This window comes from Triplophysa dalaica, chromosome 6 (assembly GCF_015846415.1).
Source record: "Triplophysa dalaica isolate WHDGS20190420 chromosome 6, ASM1584641v1, whole genome shotgun sequence".
NCBI classification, from domain to species: domain Eukaryota; kingdom Metazoa; phylum Chordata; class Actinopteri; order Cypriniformes; family Nemacheilidae; genus Triplophysa; species Triplophysa dalaica.
In genome coordinates, this window is record NC_079547.1 from 2,798,983 (window position 1) to 2,812,149 (window position 13,167).

General features: G+C 37.4%; 2 protein-coding genes across 2 annotated transcripts; one reads left to right on the top strand and one right to left on the bottom strand.

Moving 5' to 3' along the window:
- Nucleotides 1-36: 36 nt before the first annotated feature.
- On the top strand, nucleotides 37-5,208 carry mtif2 (mitochondrial translational initiation factor 2). The gene is made up of 14 exons (XM_056751124.1): nucleotides 37-194; nucleotides 556-706; nucleotides 804-933; nucleotides 1,114-1,285; nucleotides 1,549-1,709; nucleotides 1,795-1,971; nucleotides 2,124-2,263; nucleotides 2,700-2,824; nucleotides 3,145-3,349; nucleotides 3,500-3,752; nucleotides 3,843-3,983; nucleotides 4,192-4,356; nucleotides 4,580-4,720; nucleotides 4,867-5,208. The coding sequence occupies exons 2-14, from the start codon at nucleotides 566-568 to the stop codon at nucleotides 5,037-5,039; spliced, it is 2,124 nt and encodes a 707-aa protein (XP_056607102.1). The 5' UTR covers nucleotides 37-194; nucleotides 556-565; the 3' UTR covers nucleotides 5,040-5,208.
- Nucleotides 5,209-5,962: 754 nt separating this feature from the next.
- Nucleotides 5,963-7,805, bottom strand: rps27a (ribosomal protein S27a). The gene is made up of 6 exons (XM_056751125.1): nucleotides 7,738-7,805; nucleotides 7,570-7,634; nucleotides 6,744-6,798; nucleotides 6,580-6,665; nucleotides 6,295-6,426; nucleotides 5,963-6,206 (listed from the first exon to the last, which is right to left on the bottom strand). Exons 2-6 carry the CDS (start codon nucleotides 7,615-7,617, stop codon nucleotides 6,057-6,059), a joined length of 471 nt encoding a protein of 156 aa, XP_056607103.1. The 5' UTR covers nucleotides 7,618-7,634; nucleotides 7,738-7,805; the 3' UTR covers nucleotides 5,963-6,056.
- Nucleotides 7,806-13,167: the final 5,362 nt, after the last annotated feature.

The window sequence follows — 13,167 nt, forward strand, 5'->3', positions numbered from 1 at the left end:
CAGCCTGCGGGTTTATACGTAATGCATTATGGGACACGCTGTCATGGCGGCGCCCTAACAGCAGAAATGACATCTGATTTAGGATTTTATTCCCTTCTATTGATTTCTTCCTCTTCGTTATTTTGCCTTTCACGATGCCGCGTTGAAACAAACAAAGTGAATGTCTTTTTGAACGGATTTTATCATTGTTTTTAGTAAGTAGGAAATATTACATGCATCAGTTGTAACGTTAATGTGCCTGAGTTACTGCAATGCAATGTATTGTTTATAGATTTGTTTAACTGTAGATGAAAAAGTCTCGTTTTTCAGCATTTGCTATTAATTTGGTTGTTCTCAAAACCATTTAATTATGCTGACAGACGTTTATAAGCAATATAAGCAATTTCAGTTGTCATCTACACTGCTAAGATTCTTTTTACAATCTAAAATGTTTCGTTTTTGTAAGAGATTTAGTAAATACTGTAGTGTCTGTTGTTCTTAAATCCAATGTAATGTATGTACTGTAATGCACCTGCATGTCTTCATGTGAACGAATAAACTCAAGTGTTTTATCAGTTAAATTGCAATGAAGCGGATTGCAGCCTTGATCAGCAGGACCGCGTCATCATGTTGGCATCATGGAGGCCCAAAACTTACCTCATTGCCCATCTGGTCCCCTGGACCACCCTACACCTGTCCTCAAGTCCGGCACCTGGCCGCCAAACAGGTGAGATGTACTTCACAACAGATTCCTGATCATATTACAGCCCTTATTACCTTGTCTTCCTGTATTGAGTTGAATGTCTGTGTTTTTCCTGCTGTAGAATAAAGGCAGTTTCAAAGGTAAGAAGATTTTAAAGCCAGTGAAACTAGAAAAACAACAGAAACAGGAGGTGGAGATCAAACAGAGGATGACAGTCTATGAACTCGCTAAAGCCATGAATAAAGACATCGGTGAGTGGTCTCTTCCAGATAAACCAGGGATGCCCTAGGTTTAAGATTAAACATTTTATTGCATGCATTACTTTGCAAAAACATTAACTCATACATTATTATACCAAACTAGTGGCTGCCTATTTTTTATTTTCTTACATCTTTTGCCATGTCCTTGATTTGTGAAATCACCCTCTTTAGATCATGTATACGAGGCTCTGCTCAACACTGAAGTAGATTTAGATGAGCTGGAGCCTGAAACAATGCTAGAGGAGAAATGGATAAAAGAGGCAGTGAAGAGATCTGGAATGAAATACAAGTGGGCCAAACTAGTGGAAACCAAAGTCAGAGAAAACAAAGACGTCCAGAGACGGTAAGGAGGACTATAATTATATTTTTTTTCAAAATTGGAACGAAACATTTAAGTATTTTAGAATAATGTGAAGGTAAAATCAGAAATATCTGCACAATTTCAAATGTAAGAAAATGTGACATTCTCTAGACAACTTGGAATTAGTTTTTAAAAGAATACAAAATGTAGGCATTTTTGCTTGTGGTCTTATTTTATACTATAATGCATTCTGAGTTTCGTCCATTCCTCTGGCCTATAAACTTTATTTGAATTGCTGTTTTCAGACACCCCCCTGATCCTGCTCACTTGGTTGACCGACCTCCGGTGGTAACCATCATGGGTCACGTTGACCACGGTAAGACCACCCTGTTGGACAGTCTGAGGAAGAGCCAGATCGCTGCTCAGGAGGCAGGGGGCATCACGCAACACATCGGGGCTTTTCGGGGTAACGGAACTCCCAACAAATCTACAAATGAACCCACATTCAAAACTACTTTTGTGGCAATTCATAAGTCTGCATCTTTCTTCAGTTCAGCTTCCCTCAGGCGAGAAGATCACCTTTCTCGACACTCCCGGTCACGCTGCGTTTTCTGCCATGCGGGCACGCGGAGCCATGGTTACGGATATAGTCATCCTAGTCGTTGCCGCTGACGACGGAGTGATGAATCAGACGATCGAATCCATTCAGCATGCCAAAAAAGCCAAAGGTATCACTCGTTTAAAAAATGATAATGAAATGACAGTAAAATATGATGTCATCAGGTTATATGTTTATTCATAACGGACTGATGTAATCCAGCTGGATTCACAGTTGTGTGTCCATGGTGTTGATTCTCTGTGAATGGGATTTTACCTGCAGTGCCCATCATCGTGGCTGTAAATAAATGTGATAAACCTAAGGCCGACCCCCATCATGCGAAGGAGGAGCTGTTGGCGCATGATGTGGTCTGTGAGGAGTTCGGTGGGGAAATCCAGGCCATCCATGTATCTGCGTTAAAGGTACAGCGACCCAAATGTGTTTGGACAATGCAAATACAAAAATGTAATGGGTATAAGGTCATATACTCAGAAGTGGTATTTCTAATAAGACAAAACAAATATTTTCTTCTGAGCGAATCAGGTAGTTCAGTTTGGGCATGAATAAATCATTTTTACTGTCATAAATATGTTGTTTTGACAATCAAAGATTTTTTTTTTAAATATTTTTTTGATGTTTCTGTCCTTTATTGGACAGACAGTTACTTTTGTGAAGACAGGAAGCGAAGTGGATGAGAGAGAGGGGGTGGGGTCGGGCAAAAGTCCACGAGCCGGGACTCAAACTCGGGATGCACCAGCACCACACGTCGGAGCACAAGCCACTCGACCATCGGCTCCGACTCAGAGATGAATTTTAACAGTAAATAGGACTTTACAATTTCAATGATTTTCTCTGCAGGGAGATCATTTATTGGAGCTGGCTGAAGCCACAGTGACTCTAGCGGAGGTCCTGGAGCTGAAGGGAGACCCCACAGGTCTGGTGGAGGGGACGGTCATTGAGAGCCGAACCGACAAAGGCAAAGGGTGACTATCCTTATAATACGAGACTTGCGTTGTGGCTTAGTCGAAATTAGATTTTACTTAGCGGTTTCAAGGATTACTGAGGATCTGTGGCTCTGTACAAAATGAAAATCATACATTTGTATATATAATGTGTTGACAATTTTTTTTGCTCTCAGCAAGTTTTACTTTTCCTACTTAAATAAGGTTTATAAATATTTTACTTTCACGTAAATTTTTCACAATTTGTTTAACATACCATGATTCTGTTGTATTGTGTACTTTACCGAATCGTGAACTAAGTGTATTGTTACTCTTTCCCATCACCAATTGCTCCTTGACAGGCCCGTTACCACGGCGATCATCCAGCGTGGCACTCTCAGGAAGGGCTGTACGCTAGTTGCCGGGACGTGTTGGGCTAAAGTACGCTTTATGTTTGATGAATATAATCAGTCCTTGACTGAGGCCGGACCCAGCATCCCTGTTGAGATCGTGGGATGGAAAGATCTTCCCTCTGCTGGTGAGGAGATCCTGGAGGTTGAATCGGAGGTATCTACTTAACAAGTTTCCTGAACTCCAAATATAAAGGCACATGATCTTTCTTAAACCAAATCCAGTTGAATCGAACTTTACATAACCATCTCCATCCTCTATCGACCTGGAGAATCTGATATAGAAAATCTCTTTTCGTGTTTCCAGCAAAGGGCTCGTGAGGTGGTGGAATGGCGCACCTACGTGGAGGAACAGGGCAAGCTGAAAGAAGACCAGCAGGCCATCGAAGCCAAGCAGAAGCAGCACCAAGACGTCTATAAGAAGGACAGAGAGAGCACGGCCCATCTCACCTGGAAACAGAGAAGAGCTGCCATGTACCGGGCCAACAAACACAAACTTGCCCACAGGGTCAGCGAGAAGACTGAGACAGAGGAACTCATGCTGCCCGTCATCATCAAAGGTGAAACGCCGGATCGTTCATCTGTATTTATTCATCTTCAAGTCATTATGGATAAAGACTTTGATATCCTGTGCTTGTGCGATTTTGCAGGGGATGTCGACGGCTCAGTGGAGGCCATTTTGAACATTCTGGAAAGTTACGATGCCGATGACCAATGTCAGCTAGACGTGGTGCATTTCGGTGTGGGCGACATCTCAGAGAGTGACATAAACCTGGCAGAGACGTTCTCAGGTAGGAAAGATAGATGGCAGCACGATTGTGGCGTTGTTTCTAGGTCACATTTATGTGTTTGCGATACTTTGACTAAGATAACTTTTAATACATTTTCACACATACAAGGACACATTTGTCTCGTCCAACCTGGATTTTATTAAAACCTGCATTTTCTTTACCTTGACAATGTAGTCTTGGCTGAGATCCAGTATTAATTTATCTCCAGGTACTATATACGGGTTCAACGTAGCTGCAAATAAAGCGGTTCAGCAGATGGCTGCTAAGAAGGGCATTCCCCTGCGATTACACCGAGTCATCTACAAACTCATCGATGAACTGAAAGAAGAGCTGAGCGGCAAGCTTACCCCAGTCACGGAGGAAAATATCATCGGTGAGTATATTGCAACAATATCAGTTAATCCAGATAAAATTGTATACATTTATATTTGGAATCAAAAGTGCCACACACATATTGAATTTGTGTAGGTAATGTTTGTTCAGAATGACCAAGCCTCATCTGTAAATACGTACATCTGTGGCTGAACTGCACCCATCAGGAGTCACGGTTGACTGAAAGATTAAAGTCTTGAATATTGCGTTTTGTCGTTCTTTAGGTGAGGCTTCTGTTCTGGTCATGTTCGATGTGACTGTGGGAAAGAAGAAAGTTCCAGTGGCTGGTTGTAGAGTTCAGAAGGGACAGCTGGACAAAAAGATGAAGTTCAGGCTTGTTCGAGGAAGAGATGTTCTCTGGGAAGGTAAGCCAGCCGTAGGACATTGTAGAATACTAATTAACCTTTTTTCTCAGTGTTTGATGTAATACTTTTAACTTTTTTGTATGGATTTCTGAATATTTTACTGGCTTTTCATGTACCAGTTCTAACCCACTTTCCCGTTTCCTCAGGTTGTGTCACCACAATGAAACACCTGAAGGATGATGTACCGATAGTGAAGACAGGCATGGAATGTGGTCTCAGTATTGATGATGAGGACTTTGAATTCAGACCCGGCGATGAAATTGTTTGTTACAGTGAATCTGAGACAAAACAAAATATATTTTGGGATCCAGGATTTTAAGGGACTTGAAGCACTAGTGTACTTTAACCCACAATCGCTGCTACCAACTTATAAATTAACATTAATGTCTTTATTTTGACTTGACATCACAACCTGACTGTCTATAGAAATGTATATGTATAATTAAAATAAATGAGAAAATTGCTCATTGTGGAATTACAAAAGGTGATCTTGGAATTAACCGGATTTAATTTATTGGGGGTTTATAAAAAAATCCAGCTTTATTTACTAGATTAGGCTGAAACTAAAATGTTTGAGCAGTCTTAACTGAAAATAAATTAACCAAATATATAAAACATTTCATTGTTTTGTTTCAAGATGCAAACCAGTAATGTTTTAATCAAAGGCATTTAAAAGCGACTTAAAGAATGTTTATTTTCCTGAAGCATAGTCCTGGTTTAGCTAAACCTTGTCTGTGAAACTGGGCCTAAATCTCCAAACATAACATTTCACAAATGAGCTCAAACACAACTGCACAGGAATACAAGATTTAGATTTGAGAAAAGAATACACATTGCAGAAAAACTTTCTCAGTTCTGCACCCTACTCTCTGGATGAATGAACTTATTTGGATTTGAACTTATGTCTCTCTATTCTACTGTTATGAATGTTGTAATTTAGTTTCCAGTTGCTTGACTTTTTTTTTATAATTGAACAATTTGACAAGTCTTTGTTGAGGCTAAAATAAACAAGACTTTTGCCCAGATTTTCGGTCTTGACTTGTAACAGAAAGTCTGTGCAGGTCTGCAGATTTGAGCAGTAAGTGTGTTTCTATCTGAAACTTTCAGAAGTCTGCAAGTGTATGTCTAGTTAAAAAAATTATGTTCAGGTTTTAAAAGTCCTGTGTATTCCAGCCATTAGATATATCTGATAACTTTTACTGCAAGACTCCCAAGCAGTCAAGAAACAAACAAAAAAACAGACACTTTTGAATGTGACCGAGCACGTTTATTTACAAAGTACAAACTCCAGAAGCAAACTGCTGAGTTAAACAGAACATTCTGTCAGGGATGTACTTCACTTGTCCTCTGGTTTGTTGAAGCAGTAAGTTAGGCAGCACTTCCCGCAGTAATGGCGATCGAAATGGCTGGCCATGAACACGCCGGCACCACACTCATCTGCTGGACACTCGCGCCGCAGACGGTGGATCTTACCGTTCTCATCCACCTTAAGTTAAGAATGACAAATCCATGTAAATGTCAAATGACAGCCGAGAGTCCAACAGTAACAGACAAATCATTTATGAGTGACTTACCTTGTAGTATTTGAGCACAGCGAGCTTGACCTTCTTTCTCTTGTGCTTGTTCTTCTTGGGAGTGGTGTAGGACTTCTTCTTCCTCTTCTTAGCACCACCGCGCAGTCTCAGCACGAGATGTAAAGTGGATTCCTGGGTGAACAAATGGAAAGGGATGAGATCGGAAAGGGATGAGACCAAAAAAGACGCTCTACATTGGACAAACATGATAAACGTCCGTTATTTGAAGGGCTTGTAAAACATGGTCCATTAAGAAGACAGATATCATCGTTTCTTTTGACTGACCTTCTGAATGTTGTAATCAGACAGGGTGCGTCCATCTTCCAGCTGTTTTCCAGCAAAGATCAACCTCTGTTGGTCAGGAGGGATGCCTGCAATGAGAACATTAAACGGTTAATTTTTTTTCTTGACAGACCTATAATATCCTTATCAAAAGCCTAGCAACTCACCTTCTTTGTCCTGGATCTTGGCCTTGACATTTTCAATAGTATCAGAGGGCTCAACCTACAATATCAGATGGAATGTAGTTTAGATGAACACAATGTCTTCTAATCCATATCGACATACTATTTTACTAAGGCCTATTATTATATAATTATGATTTAGGGAACAATAAAGGAAATAGTTTGGACATTTTACAGGCTGCATCTCTCGTTTATGGTGTTGGTTTAAAATTTCACAGTAATCATAGATCTATGTCTGTAATGTCTAGGGTAAAGTAAAACATATGAATCTATTATATGTGATTAACTTTCAAAGTATCTAGCTTAAGACTTCTTAATTCATCTGGTTTAAGTATTTAATTGATATTAACGCATCCTGTGATCTTAATATAAATGTACATTATTGTTCTTACTTTTGAGGTTCATAAAGGAGAAAACGTATATGCAACTTCAAAAATAAAGATTGTAGCAATTTGTCAATACAAATTGCTACCACGATGCAATACTACATAATTACTATGAAAATCAACCTTTGTATTGACACATGCATTAAATGTCAATAAAAAAGGCGATTTGTATATATATTATTAAAGAAAGGTTAAATTGTTCCCATCTCTCAAGCTACATAATTGTTGGCTAACCACATGACATGCCATCAGAATAATTCAGCGATTTATTTAAGCACATTAGTTCACATAATAACGCAAACTACTCAATTTAGTGCATTTATAAACACTTATATTGTAAAATATCTGTTCCAACATAAGTAAATATTAACATAAACTCAATCTCTGTGTAAGATCGAGCCATGCCGCGATCCTTTCAGTCTCACCTCAAGGGTGATGGTTTTACCCGTAAGGGTTTTCACGAAGATCTGCATCTTGATGTCCAATCCACCTGTGTATAAAAGAAATGTGAGCGTTTCTGGGAGAATTTAAGACGAGTATTTGTGCAAACAATCGATTTATTTCGTTATTATTTGTTCGTATCAGTAACTCACCACCAGCGCTTAGATGGCGGAAACCGAAAAGGGTCCTACTGTAGGCGCAACGTGCTCTTCAGCGCCCAAAAGTTGCCCTACGTACTGCCTGAAATAAAATGCGCAATTTTATCTCGGATTTTCAAACAAGGTTAATTAAATTTCTCATTTGATATCTTAAATGCTTTTGATAATTTTTCGGTGTAGATAAAGTATTTTGTTATGTGCTGTCCTGACTAAACACACATTCGTCCGTAAGGAAGATAATGTTTATTTATTATAATTTGTATTGTCCTTAAAAATGTCTTGAATGGTTGTAAAATATTCAAATTATTTTATTACCTATTTTGTTTTATTTATCAACATAAATAAAATTTTGTTCACATTAGAATCCCTATGAGGGATGTTATGTACACCAGCAGGGGGCGCTATAACAATTGTCTGGTACACATTTTGAGATGAGAAGAAATTAAGTTTCCCCAAAAATCCTTCACATGCAAACGAAGTCATTTTATTTCAGGTCTGACAAGCATGTGAAAGTTTTTCTTCCTCTTTGTTGTATTACATAATTCCAGTCCTCTTGGTCTTTGGACATTTTACCCGGTTCTGTCAGTTCTTGTGTGAATATTGTGTAATCTTGGTCTTGTGACTCTGGGTAACAGAGCAACACACTGAATACTTAGCATAACATTGCACTTATTTCATCTCCGGATACCATTAAAGCAATGGGCAAATGTGGATCTGGAGAAATAGATTATGAAAGAGGAAACACATTGAAACTATGTTCCTCTACAGACATCAGCCACATTCATCCACACTCATAACAATGTTTAAGAAATGCACATGTTGATAATTCCATTAACATGCATTACTTTTCATGAACTATAAAGACACATTACTACTGTTCATGTTACGTGATGACGTAGACTCTCTCCTTAAAAAGGGAAGCAGAAGCCTAAAGGTTATGTGTCAGGGCACGTTGCGTTCCAAAAACAGTGCTGTCTCGGCCTGTGATAAATGTTCACGAGAAGTATTTAGTAGACACACAGACCACAGTTGCTATGCAAGGGTGGAGTCAGTGTGTTAAACTGGAGTCACTTTAAAGAGAGAGAGAGATCAGATCAAAGTGAGCAGAGGTCTGGCAGTATGACAACATTCCTGCGATCAGATGTCTGGTTGAGTTATTACCCTCAGCAAACTGAAAATGTAAGATAATGGTAAAATGTACCAGATGGTGTTCATACTTTTTAGTTGGGGTGGATGGAATATTCAAATCAAACAATCAAGCAGAATTGATGCACATTTATGGGGTCAGATGGTTTGATGAGGTTTCTTAGCCAGATCATCACATAACAAAACTTCACTCTCATTTGAGAATGTAAGTCCTTAAAAGGAATCGTTCATTTCTCCTGCTCATGTCATTCTAACAAAGTAGGCCCATCCTGTTTTTTACTTTAAAACAGAAAAAGAGAACTGAAAAATCTTAATTTAGATGGGAACACTATTTCAGGTGACATCCTGTAGGCCTATTGCATTAAACCTTTATATTTAAAAAAAACATGAAAGTAAATAATCACATTTTTATCATTCAAGTTTATTTTAGGGTGAATGGTTTGTGTATTTACATTGCCGACACATTGAAATAAAGGATGAACATTCAGTGATGTCTTGGCAACATCTGTAAAAAAATGTTTTTAATGTTATAATTGTAATCAAAAAACAAATTAGAAATCCCATTCCTTTATGAATTAATTAACCTAGTCATAAACATGGCATTGTGATAGTAATAGGTAAACTCTTTAGTATACTTAAACTCACCATGAAATGAAAGAGGAAAATTTGAAGTGTTTTAAACTGTATGGCAGTCAAAAACATTAAGATCCCTTTCCCCTCTCTACAACAAGGGGGTATTCCAGAAAGCTGGTTATGTGACATACCAAGGTAAATTTAAGGGTTTCTTAGATTAACACCAATCTTCGGTTCCAAAAACGGAGATAACTTTCAGGGAATGCAACTAACCAAAGCAACTTACTCTCCGAAAATAACCTGGATTTATGAATTTTCATACTGACTGTATTCCATAAAAATGTCTTTCTGATCCTCAGGCTCCTCTTTCAGTTTAGTATTGAATGGCCTTTCTCCAAATTACAATTAGCCTCCCAGAATAGGCCATTTCCACCTCTTTTAACAATTGGAAAGCCATGGACTTTAAGCAAACAAAGTCAAAACAAAAAAACAAAATCTATGTGTATTTTAAAGGGGTATATGTTTGCTACATGACATATTGGACAAGTGACTGGGCCTAACATTTTAAACCGTTACCTCTGTCAGCAGACCTTCATCCCTTGCCTCAAATCATAATCATTCATAGTCTACTGTACTAAAATGCATTACACAATTTTTTCCCAAATAATACCCAATGTAGTAGTTTCTAGAATTAAAAGAGTCTCCATAAATATGACTACAGCACCAACTGTTGCAAAAAAAGCTGATACAATGCAAAGTCAGTTTTCAGAAAACCAATTAAAGATACATTTTTAAGGAACATACAGAGAAGGAACAAAAAAGAGGTTTAATACTGCCTTCAAAATTAGCAATGTGATCAAATACATTTACACAATACAATATTGGTAAAATACCATGGTAGACACGTTAAAATATTAGTTATAAACATCTCGACAAATCTACACTTTATGTAATAAAGATAGCCATGATGAGTATATATTTTAAATACTATAGTATGAAAATAGTGCATATATTTAAAATATTGAATAAAATAATTAATTTATAGCGATTATACACTGATGCAGATTTAAGTCTTCTGTGGAAAAAAACTCTATATACACAGTCAAAAACTTTAAGCTTTGCGTCCATTTGCATGGTGACTTGTGAATTCTGTGATCAATTGACAACGTCTTCAAGATGTTTCTATGAGCGCGTGTTAACTCTGGGTATCTTTCGTGAGGTGGATTAAACTCACTCTTCAAACGTGTTCTACAACCGACATACCCAGAGTAAGCATGTTTGGGTTAATCAACCCAGAGTTCAAGGGTTAACGTTAGCTGACGGCAAGTTAACCCTGCTTTCTGGAATACCCCCCAACCCTTCACCTCATGACGTAAGCAACAAAAAAAGGGGTAGGACTATACTGACTGTCCAATGAAGCAATTTAATGAATAAACAAATGAAAGAAATAAACAATTTAAAGAGAAAACATAACTTCCACGTGACGTTTTGAACTTCCGTTGGCAGAACTCTCTCTCTCTCAATGGCTCTGTCCCCTTCCGGCCAAGTGTCAGTCACTGAACAAACAAACCAATCAAAAAGGGAAGGGCAAAATAAAGCCCAGCCCTACTTTTTTTTCTATTTCACTCGGATATATGTCATGATACGGAAAATAAGTAAATAGGAAAAAAATTAAGTCACATGGGTGACTATAAAACTACAGTATGTCTTTAAAAAGTAGAATATTTTAAAAGAATGATATCTAGGAATTTCACTTATACTATAGTATATATTTTATACTGAAGTAATGTATGGTGTGTTAAAATGGCATTTCATTGCCAAGTGAAGCCACTCCCCTGTTTGTGACAGACAGACACCGGGAGTTTAAAGATCTCAAACATTCACTGTTAAAGAACCTCTCATTTCTGCTCAAGAAGGAGAAGATCCATGAGAATGGAATCCTTGTTAACACCGTTTTTTAATTAACTATTTGACTTGGCAACGAATAATGTTGATTCTAACTCCCATTTTTAAATAAAGATTAATTGATGTATTAATTTGATTTTTTATGCCACCCTTTTAAATAAACAAGCTACTCAAAGTTCTGCCTAACACCTATTAAACACAACATCACAAGGAATAACCTCTTGTGACTGTTATTGTACATGTCTGTTTAATTCTATTTTCTGTTATCTACACAATTTAATGATAGCATTGAAAGAAAACTATGACATCACTGCAGAAGCCAGAAAGGCCATCTGATAAATTCAGTCAAAGTCCTTTTAGGGCTAGTCAGTTGACTCAGCAGTTCCTAGCCAACCGACAAGACTTACAACTGATGGTTTGACAACATTGATTATATTTTTCACTGATCTATGTTATGCAATCATGCTGATCTTAGATCTAATGATGCGCAAAAAAATTTTATTGTGAATTTTCTCACTGTATTAAGAATTTAGCACAGCCTCTTCCACCTTATTGATAAACAATGAAACGAGACCTTAAAGGGATACTTAAACCAAAATTGAAAATTCATTGTTCTGATGAACACAGAGAAAGATATTTTGAAGAATGCTTATAACCAAACAGATCTCAACTCCCATATAGGAAGAAAAACTTTACTTCGATCTGTTGAAGAGAAAAGAAGACATTTTGAAGAATGTAGGACAGCTAACAGCTCTGAGACACTTATGACTATTGTATTTTTTCCTACTATGGTAGACAATCTGTCTGGTTGTAAGCATTCTTCCAAATATCTATCTCTGTGTTCATCGGAACAAATTTTTTTATACAGATTCAGAACAACTCGAAAGTGAGTAAACAATGACAGAATTTTCATTTTTGGGTGAAGTATCCCTTTAAAAATTATGACAAATGATTAATAATCCGTGATTATGTTGATGATTATAAATGTTAGATAAAGGTCTAGGACACTCCGCTTTACCAAGCATGACTAAGACGGAAGACGTCTGTGTTCTCAGAAGTAGGACTGTTACAACACTATTGCACAAAATTGACTCATCAACATAATGAATTTTAAGATAATCGCCATCCTTATGACAAGATCAATGAAGTGAGTGAGAAAAAAAATATTTTTAAGTTTAGAAAGAGTTTTTTAAATGCTAAAAAGGTTATAGCCTCATCTAATTTTTATCACACCAAAACACATCTATTATCGATCAGAAAAACAAAGATGAGGTTATCAGTCTGCGCACGCTGGCGTGAGTCCAGAGCAGCACAAAGACTGCACAGAACCGGTTTTGGGACTTTGTTTTCCTAATGCGTATGTGTGACAATGGAGACCGCAGTATCTGGGAAAGACAAACTATCCCTCACATCTGCCTTTGTCTCATTCACAACAAAGACGTGTGGACAATGATATTCACCAGCTTGCCAGAAGAAGATAGACGAGAGTTTACAAGTTGCTTTTATCTGCTGATGATGAATTTATAGCTTACAATTTATTGTAGACATTTTCATATGAGTAATTCTTTCAAATAAACTTTTCTTAAAACAAGTATCGCTATTATTGTATTTTATAAGGCTGTTGTCAAGGTTAAGAAACAGATATTTACATATTAGATATAGTCATGTGCTTCATTACACATTACCTAAGGCATACACCAGGTAAATATGAATATAGACTCACACTCAACATGCATGTCACTATATTGTTCATTGCCTCAGTCAATGGTTTGTTATTTAACCTTAATGCATTATACATTT

Excerpts from the sequence above, each read along its gene's own strand:
- mtif2 (XM_056751124.1), top strand. The coding sequence starts at position 566 with ATGAAGCGGATTGCAGCCTTGATCAGCAGGACCGCGTCATCATGTTGG. Across the intron at positions 1,710-1,794 it reads ACACATCGGGGCTTTTCGGG|TTCAGCTTCCCTCAGGCGAG; the intron begins GTAACGGAACTC and ends ATCTTTCTTCAG. Across the intron at positions 4,721-4,866 it reads AAGAGATGTTCTCTGGGAAG|GTTGTGTCACCACAATGAAA; the intron begins GTAAGCCAGCCG and ends CCGTTTCCTCAG.
- rps27a (XM_056751125.1), bottom strand. The coding sequence starts at position 7,617 with ATGCAGATCTTCGTGAAAACCCTTACGGGTAAAACCATCACCCTTGAG. Across the intron at positions 6,799-7,569 it reads GTAAAACCATCACCCTTGAG|GTTGAGCCCTCTGATACTAT; the intron begins GTGAGACTGAAA and ends CTGATATTGTAG. Across the intron at positions 6,666-6,743 it reads CAAGATCCAGGACAAAGAAG|GCATCCCTCCTGACCAACAG; the intron begins GTGAGTTGCTAG and ends TTCTCATTGCAG.